The sequence below is a fragment of the Apium graveolens genome, chromosome 8, assembly GCF_009905375.1.
Source record: "Apium graveolens cultivar Ventura chromosome 8, ASM990537v1, whole genome shotgun sequence".
In the NCBI taxonomy this organism is placed as follows: Eukaryota; Viridiplantae; Streptophyta; class Magnoliopsida; order Apiales; family Apiaceae; genus Apium; species Apium graveolens.
Genome location: NC_133654.1, coordinates 33,513,509 through 33,534,682, shown reverse-complemented (window position 1 = coordinate 33,534,682; position 21,174 = coordinate 33,513,509). Strand labels below are relative to the sequence as shown.

The 21,174-nt window shown below is 34.9% G+C and overlaps 2 protein-coding genes across 2 annotated transcripts; one reads left to right on the top strand and one right to left on the bottom strand.

Annotated features, from left to right (window-relative positions):
- Positions 1-1,280: 1,280 nt before the first annotated feature.
- On the top strand, positions 1,281-6,426 carry LOC141677558 (uncharacterized). Its single transcript, XM_074483552.1, has 3 exons — positions 1,281-3,055; positions 3,419-4,885; positions 4,986-6,426. The coding sequence occupies exons 1-2, from the start codon at positions 2,482-2,484 to the stop codon at positions 3,424-3,426; spliced, it is 582 nt and encodes a 193-aa protein (XP_074339653.1). The 5' UTR covers positions 1,281-2,481; the 3' UTR covers positions 3,427-4,885; positions 4,986-6,426.
- Positions 6,427-8,558: 2,132 nt separating this feature from the next.
- Positions 8,559-20,733, bottom strand: LOC141677715 (chaperone protein dnaJ 13). The gene is made up of 13 exons (XM_074483753.1): positions 20,414-20,733; positions 18,409-18,692; positions 17,500-17,697; positions 17,303-17,417; positions 16,869-16,955; positions 15,712-15,800; positions 13,994-14,078; positions 12,933-12,986; positions 12,244-12,324; positions 10,696-10,773; positions 9,680-9,919; positions 9,105-9,212; positions 8,559-9,028 (listed from the first exon to the last, which is right to left on the bottom strand). The coding sequence occupies exons 1-13, from the start codon at positions 20,558-20,560 to the stop codon at positions 8,972-8,974; spliced, it is 1,623 nt and encodes a 540-aa protein (XP_074339854.1). The 5' UTR covers positions 20,561-20,733; the 3' UTR covers positions 8,559-8,971.
- Positions 20,734-21,174: the final 441 nt, after the last annotated feature.

Sequence of the window (21,174 nt, the reverse complement as noted above, 5' to 3'; positions counted from 1 at the left end):
TATAAAGTCTACACTTTACCGTGCACGAAGAGAAACATATATTAAATATTAAAGAAATAACAATTAACAAGATCTTGTTTGTTAGTAATAAGCAGACCGTACTCCATTTTGGACACTACAAAATGTTATATATAATTATATTAAAAAGATTTCGATTTTGTTCTATCTCGTATTCAACTTAAAAAAAATTCGATTTTTTTCTCTGAAAAATAGGAACTAAAGAAGGAAGTTTTGATTTGACTATTTAAAATAGAGAAGCTCTAAAAAATAGACAAATATGATTCGTGCGATTTTAGAGTTCGATGGTTTTCTACAAACTCGAGTTCTTCCTAAATTAATATTCATATGTAACAAGAAAACAAATAAAAGACATGTTTGACGTGGCAAAAATAGGCATAGGAGGAACATATATGACAAGCATGTAACGAGTTTTACACCAAGTACATAAATGATTAACACTACCACGCTTGACACAGATTTTTCTTGGAGCAAATTTGTCAGGAGTGTAGTTACTGTACTTGTTAATCCCTATATTTCATTCTTCCTCTTGATTCCCATTCTAGCTTCAAGATTATCCTTTAGATTCTTTTTCAAAAGTTATATACCGTATTACGAAACATTGTTAGAAAATGGTTATTGACTAGCACGAGCTATTATGCTATACTTCTATATATAATTGCCCAATATGGGTGTAAAATCGGTGAAACATTTTATACAAGTAAAATGAATGATTTGTCCATGTATCTAATATAAATAAAAAAATTATTGTTGGCGGAAATCGAACCACAACCTACCCATTGATTGAGTTGGCTATATATATTTCTAAATAATTAAATTTGTAATTAAAATAATAATTTTGATCAATATTTAACAGTGAAAGATAGCCATTATACGAAAAGTATAAATAAATCCGGATAAAGGCCCGGATTTAACAAAACCCAGATAAAATTTTGGATTTTAAAAAGTTCGGATAAAAGGTCGGTTCGGGCTGGATAAAATCCCGGGTTTTTTGAAAAGTCCCATAGAAAAACCAATTTTATATATAAAATTTGAATAGATACAATAGTTTTTATAATTCTATAAAATTACATTATAATTTTAGAAGCAATTAAGGTATATTTGTTTATGCCGATTTATTTTGTTTGAAGTTTTCTATTTTTTCACCTAATTAAAAGATACTAAAGATAATTACTTAATTAATTATAACATCAAAGGTATTAAAGATAAAGCTTGTTGAATTATAAACCTCTCAAAATATATATTTGATAAAAATGCTCTCTACAATTTGGTCAACAGCCTAGCCTTTATCCGGATCTAATTTCCATTGGGTCTTAGTTTTAGTACTTTCTTTCCTATTCTGTCTCCCGCTTCTCCTTTCTAACTTTCCCGGCCATTACTTTTTACCAATTTTGGCTTCATTCTCCATTTTCCTTCTGCAACCTTTTTTTCACAAGCTCTTACCTTTTAGATTCTTTATTTTCCTCAACCACGCGTTATACGGGGGTTTTTTTCTAGTTGCTACCGTCCTTTTACGCTCACATCTTCTTTATTTTTTGGTTAATTCCTGATGGGTTCTATCAACGCAGAGCATTCTGGTAGCATGAACTCTGAGGAGTTCTCTAACTTTATTGGTCACCATTATGTTGCTACTGCGTTAGCTCCACCTATTTTTGGTAATGAATTTAATAATATTTTAGCTGAGGATGTCATGAGTGACAGGCCGTTGACTCTATTTATTGCCCAAAGACTCAATGAAGGTTTACAGCTCATTATGGAGGGTGGTTCTGTAAGGAATATAACTGGACCCTCAAGCTCAAAAGACTCCACCCATTCACGAGAGGTCACCTCTACCAGAGCCAATCTAACTCAAACTGCTTCCTCTCCTGCTAAAGTTATGTCTACTACTACTTTTGCTACTGTTACTGTTCCTATTATTGCTCTCACACGTTAAAAAAATGTTTCTTGGAAAGACATGATTACTAAGCACACACACAATGATAACCCCTGTTTTGGTCAAGCTAAGGTCTCTTACAATGAAGATGGGTCTGTCAATGTTGAGCCACCTCGACAGTCTTTGCTGCAAGCACAAGTCCAATGGGAGAGTAGCCTTATTGGACATTTCATTGGTTCGAGTTTTGCCTTTAAGTTTGTCAAGGAACAAGCTTTCAAGCTCTAGCTAAATAAAGGGTTGTCGAAGGTTTACTATATCTCAAAGGGATATTTCACTTTTCGATTCAATTCTGTGGCAGAAAAAATGCAATCTTGGGTTTGAATTCGGTATCAATTGGTGGAAAAACTATGTATCTCTCGTCTTGAATGAAGGGCTCAAAGTTTAAGAGAAATCTGGTTAATCGAGTTCCTTGTTAGGTCAAACTTGTGGATGTTCCACAGTCCTATTGGTCTAGAAAGGGACTATATTTGATTGCCTCAGTAGTTGGTAAACCCTTGAAATTTGATGAGATCACTGCACGTTTTGAGCCTATGAAGTTTGTGGGTGTTCAAGCTGAGCTAATTTACACCGCACCTTGTATTGATTTTGTTTGGGTTAGCATTCTTAATTGCGATGGAGAAATTAAAAAAGCTCAGGTTGACATCCTTTACCCTCAACTACCTTATTCTTGTAGCTTGTGCCAAGGTTTTGGTCACTCCTTGTCTAGATGCAGTAAAAATCCTGAAGCCACACGTCCTGCTCCGCGAGCCAGAAATGAGTCCAAGAGGCCCATACATGAATCACAACATCAAACAAACGAGTCTCAGTGCACCGCCAAGCAGCCTCGAACCGAACCACATAGCGTAGGGAAGGACTGTGGGACTGTTGTGGAGTATGAAAAGGGTGATAGTGAAAATTATGTTGACAACCTTCAAAATGCTATGGTGCCTTATGTTCGATCCTCACACAAAAAGAAAGCCAAATCTCAAATTAGCGATTTAGGCATTGGTTTGGTAGCTACAGGGGCTCCTGGTCTTTCACCAGTCCCACCTGGAACCGATAAAGGCAATTGTGACAAGGAAGGTTTCACTCCAATAATCTCAAAATGTGGTCTCAGAAGGGCTGGTAAGCCCTCAAACTCATCTTTTTGATGAATTTTTCCATTTAGAAGTTAGGGGATTGAACAAGTCCCCTCACCAAAATGAAGTTATTAATTATATTGATGTAAATAAGCTGACTCTTATGTCTTTTATTGAAACAAAGGTCAAGCTAGCTAATAGTACTAGTGTCTCTAAACGTATTAAATGTAACTGGAACTGGTTGTTTAATTATAAGCATCATGAGTTGGGTCACATTTGGGTAGGTTGAGATCCCAACTATTGGATTATCACTCCTTTGGTTAAAACTGCTCAACATATTACATGTCATGTTACTTTCATTGAAAAGCATATTCACTTTACTGTTTCTTTCATGTATGTGCTTAACAAGCCCCATGAGCGAGTTCCTGTTTGGGAGAGCTTGCGTAATGTGAGCAGAATGGTTTACGGGCCTTGAGCTATTTGTGGTGACTTTAATTATATCTTGAGTATCTCTGAAGTCACGGGGGGCCGAATGCATTGGACTCTTGACATGCAGAACTTTCAGAACTGCAAAAATGATTGTGGGCTCCGACACTTGCGTACTATAGGTCCTTTGTTTACCTGGTACAACAAGAGGCCAAATGATGTGATTGAGAAACGTCTTGATAGAATGCTTGGAAATGGTGATTGGATATCTAGTTTTGCTGAAGGGTTTGTGCAAGTCTTTCCTCGGGGAATTATGGATCATTCCCCCCTTCTTCATTCAGTGCCTATGCAACTTTTAGAAAATTCATAAAAGCTTTTAATTCTTCAATTTCATGTGTGAGCTTAAGAAATTTCATGATGTTGTCCGCACAGCTTGGGATGAGCATTGGTATGGGGATCCTATGGTCATTCTTTGCAAACGACTCCGAAATACTAAGGTTGTTTAGATTAAGCTTAATAAAGCAAATGGGCATCTGCACAACAAGGTGCATCTGGCTCGAAAGAATTTAGCTGACATCCAAGAGCGCCTCTCTCAGATCTCTTATGCTCAACTTTTGGATCTAGAACAGAATGCATGCAAAACCTTAGAGTCTTGCCTCTTGCAAGAAGTTGCTCTCCTTCAGCAAAAATCCAGAGTTAAATGGCTCTCTCTGGGGAATGGCAATAATAGTTTCTTTCATAATGAAGTGAAATCTAATTGGAACATGAATAAAATCCTTGTTATACAAGATGATAGTGGCACTATGTTCTTTGGGCATCACAATGTCTCTCAAGTAGCAGTTGACTACTTTACCTCCACTCTTGGTACCCCCTCAAATCAGGCTGCATGTGACCTCTCTCAGCTAGATTTTTCTACCGTTACTGAGGCTCATACCTTTATGTTGGAGGCCCCAGTTACTCGAGACCTTATCCTTGCTACTTTAAAATGAATGAAAAAGAACAAAGCTCCGGGACCTGATGGATTCACGGTTGAATTTTATTTGGCTGTGCGGGACACTGTTGGTGAGTGCTTTTGTTAGGCTATCCTCCATTTTTTCAGAACTTCTATAATGCACAGAAACCTAAACTCCACGGGTATTGCTCTCATTCCCAAAACTGTTAATCCTACTGGTTTGAAGGACTTTCGACCTATATCTTTGTATTCTATTGCTTATAAGTGCATTGCTAAGATTATTGCAGATAGACTAAAGCATGTTATGCCTCATATCATCAATATATCTCAATCTGCATTTGTGCAAGGCCGATAGATTTCTGACAATATTCTTTTGGCACAAGAGCTTTTTCGTGGCTATACTCGGGTTTCAGGTGTGCCTAAATATGCTCTAAAGATTGATCTTCACAACGCCTTCAATTCTCTTGACCGGGACTTCCTTATGGCAGCTATGCACAGGTTGGACTTTCCTCAAACCTTCCTCGACTGGATTTATGCTTGTATTTCCTCCCCTATGTATTCGGTTAAGGTTAATGGAGTGTTGCATGGCTTCTTTCAGGGAAAAAAGGGTCTTAGACAAAGGGTCTTAGACAAGGGGACCCAATCTCCCCTTATCTTTTTACCATTGCTATGAATGTTCTCTCAGTCTTGCTTGCTAAGACCCCTCACAATTTTCCGTTTCACTGGAAATGCAAGTCCTTAAAGCTCACACATCTTTTCTATGCGGATGATGTGCTCTTGTTCACTCATGGTGATACGACCTCTATTACCCATGCTATGCAGTGCCTTGTTTTATTCTCTTCTTAGAGTGTTTTGACATCTAGTGTCAACAAAAGCACGGTGTTCTTTGGTGGTTGCTCAGCAGCTTTTGTTCAATGGTTTGATCAATACCTTTGCGGTGCCTCATGGTGAGCTCCCGGTGCACTTTTTGGGAGTGCCTCTTATTTCTACCAAGCTCTCGCACAATATGCCTTTACTAGATAGGATCACAACGAAGATTAATTCTTGGGTTAATTTTGTTCTATCCTTGGCTGGGCGCGCTCAACTTATCAAAGTGGTACTCACGGCGATTCTGAACTTTTAGTCCATGTATTTCTTTTTGCCTAGTTCTGTGCACGCCAGAATTCAAAGCATCTTTACTAGATTTCTTTGGACATGTGATTTACATAACAAGGGAGGGGCCAAAGTTTCTTGGGTTCAGCTGTGTATGTCTATCGAAGAAGGAGGAGTTGGTCTTAAAAACTCGAAGGAGTGGAATAAGGTGCAGCTTCTTGGTCACCTATGAAAAGTTATATCTAATTCCCCATCCCTTTGGGCCTTGTGGATTAACTCTACTGCTTTAAAGAATACTCATTTCTGGACTCTCACTGAACCCTTAGACTGCTCTTGGATTTGGCGTAAGGTGCTTCAGCTTCATCCTTTGGCTCGTCAATTTATTCGCTATCTTATTGGGAATGGTCAAAAAACATCTCTATGGTTCGATCCTTGGTGGAATAATACCTGTCTTGCCTCCCACACTCGAGATCCTATTATTTCTGAAGTGAGATCCTCTCCTAACGTTCTTGTGCACTCTCTTATTTCCTCGGGATCGTGGTGCCTTCCACTGCCTTCGACTACGTCTCGCCATACTAGTCCAACTCTTGTGGCTTGGCTCCGTGATTTTTCCCTACCACTATTAATCTCACTACTCAAGACTCTATCACCTGGAATGGTGTTTCTCTAGCTAAGGTTAAAACTCGGCATATTTGGGATTCAATACGCCGTAGACTCCCGGAAGTACATTGGCACTCCTTTATTTGGCACAAGTTAACTGTTACTCGTTATGCTTACCTTGAGTGGCTGCTTATTCTTGGCAAACTCTACACCTTTGATTGACTGGCTTCTTTTGGTATTCGACTCTCTCAACACTGTCTTCTTTGTGCAGGGGGCCTTGAGAACTGCTCCCGCCTGTTTTTTGCTTGCCCTTATAGTAATTACGTTCTCTCTCGCCTTGATGTGCACCTCGGTATTACCCTTCCTGGAGCTGCTACTCCCACATGGCTCCAACTTCTTTCATATTGGGCGTCTATTCAGTACAGACCTCACCAGCAGAGGGCTCTCCTTATAGCAAGTCTTTGCTTATCATATTTGGAGGGTGCGTAATGCATGCCTGCATAACAAAAGCATCATGCACCCTGCCCAAGTTTTTAATAATATCATAACTGAAATTTGTACTAAATTGCATAACTCTACCAGGCACCAGTCCACTTGTATAGATGCTCTTGCTTAGGATTGATTTCTCTATTTTGTTCTTTCTATTTGCAATCTGTCTATTTCTAGATTGCTTATAGATAGTCCCTTATAGGGCCTGTCCTAGAGCCGGGGTCAATCCCTGCATATTCTTTCTTATTTCTATAATATATGCAATTTAGCAAAGAAAAGATAAAGCTTGTTAGACTTTACAATGCATGGAGAGAAACATATATTAAATATAAAAGAAATAACAACTAATAAGTTTCCGTTTGTTACTAATAAGCAGTTGGGATAATAATTTTACCTAACGGATACCCGACCAGTTCCGATCCGTTTGGATTTATCTGAACCCGATTTTTTTGATTTGGATCTGGCTATGGACCTTATTTTAGACCCGAAACAGTTTGGATCTTGATTTGGATCTTAGCTATACCGAACCGATACCCGACCCGAAACTCAAAATCTGTTCCAAACCCGATCTATACCCGAAACCCGTCAAAAATCCGATAACATGTCCATATCTTACATAATTTTATAACAATAATACATGATTCATATATCTAATAATTAAATTTAATATTTATAATCGATATGTTGGATAATTATTGATAGTTAAATTTATTATATTTGACGCTAATATTAAATTATATATATATAATATTATTTTTTTTAGTTAAACAAATGAATACGCATAATTGAGTCAACCTTTTACCTACATTTAGGAAAGTAAGAATTCAATAATTGCATCAACTCTTTATTTAAAATATAAAGTACTACTTTTGTATTTTACCATTCAAATGAATATTTGTTAGGTAACATATTTGAATAATAATATAAATTTATTTATTTTTAATTAATTACTTTTAAGGTATCCGAATTAAATTCAAAACCGACCCAAAACTCGAAAAACCCCGAAAGCTCATATTTGGATCTTTATTTTCAATATCCAACCCAAACCGAACCATGCATTTGGATCTTACGAAACCCGATCCGATCCGATCCGTTGTCATCCCTAATAAACAAACCATACTCCATTTTGGACACTACAAAATGTTACATATAATATTATTATTTTATAATCATAATTATGTATATATTATATTTAAAAAATAATTGTTAATTTCAGTGTCTAAACTAATCTACATTTCAAGATATTATTTTTCTGTATTTAAATTACTTATAGTTCGAGTTACAAAATATAAAAATGATATTTAAATATTTAATATATAAATAAATAAACCCGAATAAAACTTGGTTCAACCCGATCAGGCCCGGCTCGCGGACCTAAAACGGTCCTAATATTTTAGGGAAGCCCGTCCGACCCGGCCTTGCTGAAATTTTAAAAAAGTTCAACCCAATCCTTTTTAGAAAAACCGGGTTTTTTAAAATCTGGAAAAAACCCGGCCGGTGGCCTTTTTTTGCGCTTCTCTAAGCGCGTCATCCGTAATATTCAATGAACTCAATCAACTAGAATAACTCTTTTTTGTATCCTGTTTGATCCTTGTACTGCTCTACTGAAATTTATATATTGCTTAATAATACATTATATTCTTATTATTCAAAATATATTATATTGCAAGGTATTCCAGAAAATCTCATAAAAAATTCCAAATTGACATGACAAAATGGGAGATCACAATCAAAATACGTGACATAGGGGGAAAATGAAATACCTTTCAGGGTCCTAGAATTTAATTTCTTAAATGTTGTAGAACTAGGATACAAATAACATATTAAGTTCATAATCAATCCATGCGCAGTGCACATTGCTATCTTTGTGTGTTTTTATACAGTAAAGTCCGGGGGTTCAAACTCAATTTACACATCATCCATATAAGAAGTTGGTCCATATAGAAGAGTTCCATCCAACTTTTAAAACAAGGGGACTAGAGTGCAAAAATTAGAAATCAAATATTACTTTATTGGGGATCAAAAAAAGTACACATAACAGAAATCTATCAAGTGTATAGATCATGCCTACATTGTTCTCTGTGTAATATTTTACATCTCTATAATGAAGTAGTATAAGTATAACCATCTGATTTTGACATAATTCTTCCAAAAGATAAATTACAATGTGCTATTAAATGCAAACTCCTATAGAAACACAAAATTTTTGCCAGTCAACTCTTTACCAGCAAAAAAGACCCAACAAGATATATAATTTAGAATGGCATCTAAGAGGTACTATCAAAGCTTCTTGAATTTGTAAGGGGAAAAAACAAGACATAGAAAGTTCCCGCTCACTCTGTGTCTTCACAATATTAATTGTTGCGTAAACAATAATCTTCTATGCATCTTGAACAGGACGTGTCATATTCTGTGTGCTTCCTGAGGTATTAGTAACTCCTCGTAGTCATCTACTTCAACCTGCTCAAGAGATAAAGCATAGTTTTTAGTTCCGGTATACTTGTTTACAAAGATGACAAAGCAAAAAATTGTGTACCTCATATCTATTGCCACCATAAGTGTAGTCCACAAGCAAATGCTTAGACTGTCCAGGACAAGGATCACAAAAGCCCATGATACCCGATTTTTTTACACCCTCGTGAAGCTGTTGTGTACACATCAGAAGCACATTAACAAATGAAAATTATATTACTTTCTGGCCTATATAAATGAATCGCCATTACAGTATATACAATTTTAAACAGTATAGACAAAAAATTAGGACCAGCTAACAGTCCTGCACAGTGCACACCACACTTAAACCACAAATGGCATATATTTTCCAAACAATTGTTATTGGGACACATGCAAATTGAAAGAGTGAAATGAGACAACCACCAAATTGATCCAACTGAAGAAGCCTCCACAATATAGATAAACAATTTCAATAAAGGGACATTTAAATAATAATTTAAAAGACTTTTTTGTAAAATGTGCTTAGTTTCGTCCATGAACGTACGATTTTGCAGACAGAATAAAACACATATAAGAGATAATGCAATACAACTAAAATTATAAGAGATTATACAAGATACCAAATTCAGTTTTTTGTAAACAGAGGTCCAAAGATACCTTAAGTTGCCCAGAATCGTTAACTAGAAAATTTAGAGGTAATGTCACATCAATAACTTGTAAAGCCAACTCATCCTTCTGTTCTTCCGACCGAAATCTATTCTTCAAAAAATTTTGATTTCCATATTTTGCTTCTATTATCACCAATCCACCTGTTTCTTCTTGCTGACTCCTTTTCCTATTGGCTACATTTTCTAGCAACCGCTGAGCTTTCTCCGCTAGTGCCCTTGCCCGCTGAACCTGGATAAACCAAAAGATTGCGGAGATGCATGCAACATATTCTGAGAGGCTTAGAAAAAGTTCAAGTAGCAACCTAAAACATTGGCATGATGCAATTTTGTTTTTGAATGAAAGTTTTTAGGTGCAGAATGTAATTGCCTCAATTATTAATAGAACATAGAAAAATCCTACTCCATAGCAATGAAAACATGCAAAAACTCTTCTACTGTATTAAAAAGGTTATTAATATCATGCAAAGAAACTATGAACAAAATTCACAGTTGGCATTCTTTATAGTTAGTAAATATAGTCTGTCCAACGACGGGGTAATGTAGCTTATTTAGTTTTAAGTTTTCGGAGGAAGGAGTATAAGTCCTTTTGCAGCAGCTAAACCTTGGTGTATTAGTTATGGAATGTTGGAAACAAGTGAAGAGCACAAATCTGTTCCAGTAATACATTTAGCTATTTTTATGCAAGGCCATCCAAATGAAGTTCTGCTACAACATACAAGTGCATCAAAGTAGACCCACGATTTATACACGACACGAATTTTTAGTGTCCATGTTTACATCTGATCGGATCAACTGTGTAAGCTGTAGCACAGAAGTACATGATCATATTCAGTGTCGTGTTTGGGTTTAACCTTTGGGAACACAACACGACATAATGAGTACATGACACGACAAAAATTGCCAGGTCTACATTAAAGGCATTAATGTGTTTGAAACAAGCATGATAAAAAAAAAACTAAAAATCAAAATTCATAAACTACAGTACTGTATATTGATTTTCTTTACCTCAGCTTGAGTTTGATCCATATTCTCCATTGCTTTCTGCTTTTCTCGTTTCAGATAATAAGGTTTAAAAACAAATGACTGCGAGTGTAGACAAGTAGATGAATCAGATGTGAAGGGAATGATTGAACATCAAACATATGAATCAGCTTTATATTTTAAAGAAATCATCTTTGATCTAAAAGGATCAAACAATAAATAAGATTGCAACACAAGGAAAGATGTACACAACTAGCATTCATCACAAGGTTAAGTGTTACATTAATAAATAGCTTAAAGAAGTGAATTGTAACACTTGATACATTGCTAATACAGAGATGTATAACCAGATGTCAGATGCCTCTTACTGCATGGAAATTGTTGGTCGGACTATTCTTTTTATTGCAATTTCCCTTGTAATATATGACAGTGGTCCTCAAACTGATTGACTGCTACCTAATAGAAGATAGGCAGTTCTATCATTCCGCTTCTACCCATATAAACTAATAAACTCAAAAATTTATCATCAAACATCTTTTAAATGTACTGATTTGATGACATTAGCTTTATATCCCACATAAAAAGGTGAAAAATGTCGGATATTGATCTATCAAGCCATACATTACTCTTTAGCAAAACTCCTAACTTTTTATAATGTATAGTATGGTTCTCATGACCTAACAAATAATTTGCAGATACACGTTCGGATACTGACTTCAGTTTCCTCAAATTTTAACAAGCATTCTAAAAAAATTCTGGGAAACTCATGGTGTGAATGTGTGATGATGAAGCAGTGCAAAACAAATTTATATAGGTGTACGGAGAATTAAATACGGTGCTAAAAGTTGAGAGTTGTATAACTAGATAATAAATTTCTGCTGGCATGTGGACAGCAACATACTGGAATTATTTTTGAAGAACATATAAAGTACTGAGTTTCATGGTGGTGTTGGAAACTGTCAGGAATTGGTGAGTTCCTGACCTGTTTTGTGTCCATTTTTGGTGTTTTCTGTTGATTGTAGGATAACAGCTAAAGTAAGATGAGAAACAGGGATATAGAGCAGAATAAAGATAGAAACAAAGAGAACAGAGATAGAATCAGAGAGATTAGGTAGAGATCAGAGAAACTTGAGAGAGAAGACAGAGTTTTAGAGAGAAAAACTTGAGAGAGAAGACAGAGTTTTAGAGAGAGAAACCCTAATGAGAGAGAGACTTGTGGAACGAGTTCCACATTCATATATTTATTACGCATAATCAGAAATACAGGACACCACAAATACTTATAGAGCTGACTCTAAACAGAAATGTAACTAAGAAGACAATTAGGAAATGACCATCATACACTTACTTTGACAATACTATACTCAGCCTTGAGCCTGCACACATCACATTACTAGCACATATAATAAGATAGGCCTAATACTATAAGTAATAACACAGGACTGATCCTGACAGAAACTTCAGGGCATAATATACATATAATTCAACACTACTGTAATTTTTCGGGGGGGGGGGGGGGGTCCAATATAATGATATAAAAGAGAAAAATAAACGTTTAGTATCTGCAACAACCTTGAGCACGAAATACAGTGATGTTGGAATAATAAATGCTCCAGCAGCAGTTGCTACATTCAGATGGCTAGAGAGCAAAATCTGCACACAATGGCTCAATAAAGAGACATAATTAATAGTTATTACAACATAATCTAGGTTTGTTTGAGAAACCTTCAAAATATATAAAATGATTAACATCATTTGTCAGCTGGTACATTTAAAGAATAAGGTATCTATATCACTGATTAATGCTAAACTCAAGTGCATGATTTTTTTAGACTTTTACAGTGCGGTAAAAGCTTGTTCTATATTTTGATCCACTATAAGAGTGCCTTCACATAGCTGATTCATATAAAAAAACATAAGCATGGGTCACTGGACGGCTAAGAAAGTTTAAGAATCAGATTATTGATATTTTTATTCAATGATTGAAATAATCTTTAGTGGGGTCAGGGGATACATTAGGGTGCATGAAGTTGTAAAAATAATGAATTTCATTCTAGAAGTATTTAGGTATTTTGATACAACGAGATCGGAACTGTTTGTTAGAAGGTAACTTAAAACTCTGTTGTTTCCGATCTTTTTTTACTGAACCTGTTTTTCCAATCTTTTTCCCCATTTCCCTTTTTAAGTTTTAAATTTTTACTTTCTGGGGAGTGGGGGTGTTCCTGAATCTATGATAGCTCAAACACTGAAAGTCCACTTACAGGGATGACCAGCTTCTGCCCGCCTCGATGAAATTCAAATCTCCAAAAGATACCCTTCATATACAATGGAAAAGATAAGGTCATAAGGCACAAATGGAGAATTTGACCCAAGCATAGATGTTTTAACATAGCTTAAAAGAATAACAGACTTAATTGAAGAAATACACTCAAAATCATAAAAGTTCATTCATGCACTTGGAAAACCGAAGTCTATCCTCACTTTGGACCGAACATTTTTTCCACACATGAACCCCTACTCTTTTGTTTTGAATTTAGAACCCCTACTCTTTTTGAGCTTCGAAAATGTGATAATTTTAAAAGATTATAGTTGAGTAATTACATTCAAGCAGCAACTGAGAACACAAATGGTAAATTAACCCCGAATTTAAAAAGATAAATTGACAGTAACCAAAACCCTGCCTCTTGTGTTAAAATCTTTAGTGAGGAATATGCTGAATAATTTTATCTTTGGCTAAAGGGTTTTGCATGTGCATTCTTCATAATTAACCACAAATTTACAAGAAAAGGATCCCAGAAGCCTCCACATTGGATTATGGGCCACAGAGAGTTTAAATGTGCCTTACTTACAAGGACAACGTGGTGGGTGTGTGTGCGTGTGTGTTTTCTAATTACAATAGTTTGCTTCTTTTTTTTACTAAGCAATAGTGTGCTTTTTAACAATACTATTTCTAATTTCCCGACAAAGACATTGAGTATGTTTAGCTCTACACTAACCACCAAAAATAGGAGAAATTCGCGATGTATAGACTAGTTAATATAGTATGTGGAGATGCAACAATCCATCTCACTTAATTGTGGTTGTCTCTTGGCGTCTAATTAAACGGAATATTGAATTCCTTGCGCAAATGAAGATAATCAATTTCTCGAATTTTATACATGTGATTTACCTAATTCTCAAAATTACAAAAGAAATCAAGGCAGAAGCTCAACATTCAAATTCACAACTATCTTGAGATATCTTAGAAACAAAGACGTCCTGTAAGAGATAACAAACATACAGAATTCTTTTTAGTAACCAGTTTGCATCTACCAGAGAGTACCTGGATTCCTATTGCATATAACATGCGGACAGTGCTGAACTTAGAGATTTTTCTTCCACCTCCTACTTCAATTTCAAGGGTACGGCTGACAAAATAGTAAGTCACAACTTAGTAATCTGGCATGTACCAATGCATTACATCACACATTTAACTTTGTCCCCAAAACAGAAACAAATACACAACTGAACCCATATAATTTGACAGCCATCGTAATTTTGTTTTATGCATTCTCCACCAAACTCATATCTACCAAAATTTCTGCATAGTGTACATCGCACATAGTCATGTGCATATTACAAACTCCTATAATCTTCAGCATAGTGGGGTGCTGGAAGTTCTGAGGGTAACAGTGTTTAGTCTGAAGACCTTCAGTCTGAGCCATCATCTATAGTCCATCTTGCACAATATCTTGACAAGGACACCATAATGCAAATGATATAAACAAATTTCATAATTACTAGCTCAAACATGATTTGAAGGGTCCAAGCTCCGCAATGCATTCCATACAAAATATGGAAAGCAGCAGGGATGACAAAAAGAGGGCGCTTTCTTTCTAAATAAGTAGAGAAAACGTTAACTGTAGTAAGGAAAAACTTATGGATAGGTGAGATTACAAAGAAAATGAGCTAAGAGACTCATATAAAACGTCATAGTTGTATCATACTTCTTAAAATCAATTATGATGCACGGATAAAAAAATAATTAATAAAAAAAAATACAGCTACCTTTTTTTTTTAAATGAAAAAATACAGCAACCTTAAGAACTTAATTTCTTTCAAATCTTGTTTCGGATCTAGATATTTCTAACTTGAAACTTGAACGGAAGAATTAGCAAATAATACAGAAAGGGTACAAGACTTAAGGTACAATTGCAGTATTGGACATGTTGGATGAATGATGCCAAATGTGCCTAGAGTGATAGAAACTCATATCGACGGACTCATGAAACAACAATGACTACTTTAAATGCAATAATGATAACTGTATAAGCTATGGGCACTTCCACAGCAAAGTTTGTTTATAATTTCTACTACAGAATCTGTACAGATCCTTGACAAGGAATCTTGGAATAAAGACATAAATGTCAAGAATGGATATGAAAACATATATGGCCAATTTATTCTTTCATAAGATAGAAGACATATGTCAGACCATCTCCAACTTAAAATAATTTGTGTAAAATTACACTATTCACAAAATTAACTCAAACCCCTTTACACCATATATTAAACTAAAAAGAATCTTTAATCTATAAGAAGACGTTATATTCTCACTTTTCCAAAAGTAATTATTTTGTTGGGATACAATATGATATAAATGGGACATAAGTGGAATCACTTTGTTTTCTTAACAAACAAAGGGGTATTAATTGGAATTTTGAAAGAAGCCAACTTTGATGTAGAAATCACAACAAATGATCATCTGAGATCTGACACCAAATTTCGCATCACGCTTTTCATTTGGTATAAATTCACACTACCATAGTTTTTGGTTGGAGTTAATTTACACTAGTCTAAAACTTACATTATTATATAGAGTGTTAAGTTGGAGATGCCCAAAACTAGATGTTTAAAAGTTAGACAAGTCAGCAGATCAAGCTAATCAATGTGCAAAAATCAAAAATTCAGTGTATAGAAAGTTGAGTTTTCTTTCATGGATATGCATAAAATCTTAAAGATCTCAAAGAAAAATGATCCTGACAGAGTAAGCAAAAGTACCTTCCTACTTTAGCAGCAACTCTTCCATGAGATTTCACGGAGAAGTGACGAGTGTAATGAGCTGATGCACCTACAGCGCTTGTACCAATCTGCAGTGAATTTTTTTTTAAAATAAAAATAATGCAGCTCATCTTTTTGCTTACTTTAATTTTTAGTCACAAAACACGTATAACTTGAGATACACTTTAGGTGGAAACTAAAATTGCTGTGATGCAGAAAAGAGCTTATTGTTCACAAGAATCAATATTCATATACATAACCTAACTAGGAAACCAAACTGAACCATCTATAAAGAATTCAAATGTTTAGGTAATTTGTACTATTATTACTGGTAAATTGTCGTACTGTAGACGGTGATTTGTATCATTTCAAATAATTATATCTAGTTCTTACAGTTTCTGAGCTACGATGGCTTTTGTTGGGCATGACCATATGTATAATAGAGAGACAGAGAGAGATACAGACATTCTGACTTGTGTGTGTGTGTTCACTGAGTTTTCACCTCTATAAGATACCTAAATCTTATGGACGAAGCAAATCCATGCAGTTTTGAGCAAAAGTTACAAGTAAAAAGTGAGTAGAATTTTATTTTATCCAAAATGTATATAGCAGCTCAGTCTCAGAACACTATGTAAATATGCAATAATGTGTGGTCCATGGTGATTAGTTAGTACATATGGTAGTCAATTTTCTTAAAAAATGTATACAAGTAGCAAAGATCCTTTGTATTCTACCTAGGAAAAAAATTATGAAATCAACTACATATCTTGTTGCAAGAACTGTGTTCTATCATAGTAGGTCGGGTTTTTAAAGTGTCCATCTTCTCATTGAACGAGGGGTAAGATACCATTCTTCGGTATGGTCATGTTTTTATTGTCTATCTCTCTATTTGTCAAATACATGACAGTCCTTTCAACAAATGGGGCTTTTGAATTACAATTACGAATTTTCTTCGGAGTTTACATACTTATCAACCCACTTGTATGACAAAATTATTCACTGCCTTTTAATAATTAATATAGTGGCTCTTCTATAAAATTAGCTACCGATGTTCATCTTTCTTAGTAAGAAGAAAGAACTTACATTGGTGTCATGTTATTAGCAGGAATTTAATTAAGAAAATGTGTAACTATTACAAAAAGGAACATGGAATAGACCTTTATCACTCCAGCTGCTGACATCTTCTCTTCTTTCTTGCGCCATCCAACAGCGATTGACGACTCTGAACCTAAAGAAAGCTCAATCTGGATGCCATGAGAACATAAAAATTAATGACAATACAAGGTCTTTTAGAGAGATTGTTTGAGCCTCAAGAGGTCAATTCATTTTACATGTGCATAGCTTTAGCCTCAACCAATGTCCGCGTCGAGAGTTATCTTCAAAAGTTCTGTTCTTAAAAATATTTTTCCCTTGTACAATTCAAAATCTTAGGATGGCAAAGTCAGTGAAAGAAAATTATTTTTTTTCTTGAAATTTTATTTTTCTAATTACAAACTTTTCAAGACAGAAATCATCCTGAATTTTATTTACTTTAACATGCACTTAAAAGCTGACAAGTCTTAAACATCATGGCTGATAGAAGAGAGCTTACGTTTGCATTAGTAGACTCGGACAGTTGACGAGTCCAGGCATTGGTAAGATTGATTGAACCATCTCTTAAAGACATGGCAAGGCCCATTGTTGCATTGGCATTGGCAGAGAGTTGTCTGGAGTATATGAAAATAAAATTGAAGAAAAAAGTGAAACAAAAGGTAGTGCCAATTTAACCATTAATGTGTACTGACGTACCGAGATGTTTGTACCCCAATGAGAGACTGTAAACCAGCAGAAGCCATGAATTCTATTGTCGAAGCAGAAGATATCTGATGCCTTAGGACAGCAGTCGTAGCAGCACCACCAGATTCTCCGGTAACTGCTAGATTACCTCCAACAGCAATGAGGTTCCTCTTTGATAGTTGAGATTGAACTTCACTGGTCATGGACATTCTAACAAAAAAAAAGAATACAATTATATACATCTATACAAAACACCAGATTCTTGTTTAACACATTCCCAAATCCCACTACATGCACAATATTACATTACTGCCTTATGTGATGGTGATATACATATTGTCACACATAGAAGATAAAAAACAAAGTAAGCGACAGAGGGTTGATATCCTAACACCAAATTCTGGTATTTACAATATCAAATAACATACATTGCACTGGGTCTGGTTAAAAATCCCATGTATATAAAATTTGCTTAAGAAATTGGGGATCTAAACAAATTTTAAACTAGGGTATGTACACAGAAATTAAAATGATGTCAATGGAGAATCTCCATAGAAAAACTAAAGATGAGCCGTTTTGGCTGATCGAATCAGGTAGATGAACTATTCTACCAGATCCAACTAGACCAATAAAAACAATAAGCATTATTCCGACTACGCACAGTGCATGTCTTTCATATCTGAAAAAGAAGGTTCTAGCCCTATCGACAGGAAACTAGTTTTCGAATTGACTTCATTAGTAAAAAAAATGGAAGTAAAAAAAATGGAAGTAAAAAAATCTCGACTCTGCTTCTCTAGAGAAGCAATGTGCTGCATAAATCTATGTGGGATAGGACCTTAAAGTAACAGATATATAATGAGAAGTAACCTTATTAAATTCTGATTAACTGACTAAAGCAACTAAAAAACAAAATAAAATTACCCTCGCATGATTCCATCACCATTTAGAAATTGCGGAACCGACAAATTTGCAAGAATCACCCCAGAAGGTAAGAGGGTTAAGACCTTTGAATCTTGCTTCTGCCGCCTCAATCTCTCAAGTTCTTGCTTAATCTCTTCAAATCTGTCTAATTTCGGACCAAGTTCTAAACCCGAGGTCAGCCCTTCCATACCATATATATCATATATCTGCCTTTTATTCGCATCAGATAAAATTTCATAAGCTTCACAAATCCTTTGAAAATTTTCTGTAGCAACATCCTTCATCTGAAATCAGGAGTGCAGTATATTTATCAGTCAATGTCTGGTTAACTAAAAGAGTGCAGCATGCAAGAGAAATACTGACAAAGATGGGCCCCATTAACATATCCCAGTAATTACCACACAATTCATGTTAGAGACAAGAACCTTTGCAACCTTACTAGGTGCTAGTAACAGCACGGCAGTGAGTATTGCCATGTTAGTAGTTAAAGATTACTACAAATCCTGATCATTTCAGGACTCCAACTTGTCTTCCAATTCAAGAAGCACATTCACAAATACGTAACGTAACTATCCTGACTAGATGGTAACAAATCCTGCTCATTAGTTTGCTCCTTCTAAGATGCAAACTCATCTTTTTCAGTGAAATATAAGAAGCTCCTAATAATTTAAAAAATTAAACACAACTTATTACGGAACATAAAGCTCATGCCTCCGTTTTATAGCATAGAGAATTTGTTAGTACCATATTTCTTAAAAGCTTAAACCGCAACAAAGGGGCCTCCTAGAGCATAAGGAAAAGCGAAGTGTATTCAATAAATATTAATCAACTCATAGACGCAATGACTATATGTTAATAGTGCCTTAACTCGTAAGAAATTAAGATTGTGACAAATAATATTTGGTAGTTACACAATGCAGTCAACGATATACAACTAATCTTAATAACAAAAGAAATATTTACACAAAGCATCAAATTGTATTCATTTTTCAACCATCGTCTTAATATCTTCCCTTTAAAGAGTCCGAAAATCTTTCTCGTAGATTGCATTTTCTAATTTCTGTTAATTAATTAAACAGCCACAAATTATAGAGGAATTCAGATATCTTCAAATTAATCCCTATCTTCTCAAAGCGTGGAAAAAGCGCTCCCGCTTGTGAGCTTTTCAAAAGTGTTAACTTTTTAAGCAATACGGGTACTTATTGCTGAACTAGAGGGTTCGAATAAGAGCTCATAAGATTAAGCGCCCATTTGACAACTATGTTAATTATCCGTACTGAAGTCGTAAAGCCAGCGAACACAAATGCTAATATCTTTTTTAATAAACTTAATAAAACTCTTATCTTTTTTTAAATATATTTGAATTTTTAATTATATTTCATATTTCTTTGCTTCCCTCGATCAACAAAGTTTTATTTCCTTTTTCATAATAGGACCATCATACCTAAAAGCTCCCCGGGAAAGATACGCCGACTTGTAGAATATCTTCTGAGCATATGTCCCAACTCCTAATAATCTACATGCACATAGATAAAAATAGAGAATGAACCAATTTTCATTCCGAATTAATGTCTTCAACTGATAAAGCCTATTACAATGTCCCGAGGCTCCTAAAAGTAAGATACCTTATTCAAGAATCAAAATCAAGAACAGACCAACTCCAATTTGGCTATCAACAATCCATAACACATAAGCAAGCTCTTTTAACTCCCCAAAACACGAAAACTAATTCACAACTTCTCATCACATCATATTCAATCACCCAATCAAAACTAGCACTACACAATCATCAATCAAATTTGCACATTCCAATATACCCCATTACCCTCAAATCACTACCAATATCAACTCAAAAACAAATTCACCAAAAAACCTCAAAATTATAAATTTATCTCCAACCCATCAAAACCATTATAAAAGATTCAAACTTTTTTACACACACATACTTAAAAACACACACACAATCATGTTTAAGCAAAAACACAAAAAGGGGTTGTTCTTATACCTGAGGAGATTGTTTATCAGGATGATAAATTTGAGCCCACTGACGATAAGCTTTACGAATTTCTTCATCAGAAGCTTGCGGAGATATGTGTAAAAGAGCATATAATTCTCTGTTTGGGGGCTCGTTATCTTTTAAATCTTCTCTCATTGTTACAAGGCTTCAAAATTAAAAGGGTTTTGTGGGATTTTTGGTTAATTTTTTTTACTTAATTAGGGTAGTTTATAGTTGAAGATATAGTGAGAGTTGCAACGGCGGACTATTTATGTATGTATTGTGTATGTATGTTTGTGTTGTTTTATATTGTCCAAACGGAGACCGAGCTGCGACTCTGCTATCTCTGATTTGTAGTAGTAGAATAAATAAGGCGTATTCATTTCAGATTTTAAAGTATTGTTAATAATTTATGGATTTTAAAATATTTTCGTTGATTTTAATTCTTTGCGTGTATTTTGATGGGTTGATCCAAAATCTTGTAGAGTCTTGCAGATTTTGTGGAGTTTTTTAGAAATCTATCAAAATCTAATGTATTTTGAAGAGATTTCAAGATATTAAAAATGTACTAGCAAATCCATCAAAATCGACAACTTTTTTTAATAAAAGAAAATCCATGAACTTTTGAATACCATCAGATTTTGATGCATTTTTTAAAATCCAAATTGAATACCACCAAATTTTGATTGACTTTATAAAATCTAAATTAAATACACTCAGATTTTAAAAAACTTTTTTCAATCCTTGTTGAATACATTCAGATTTTAAAG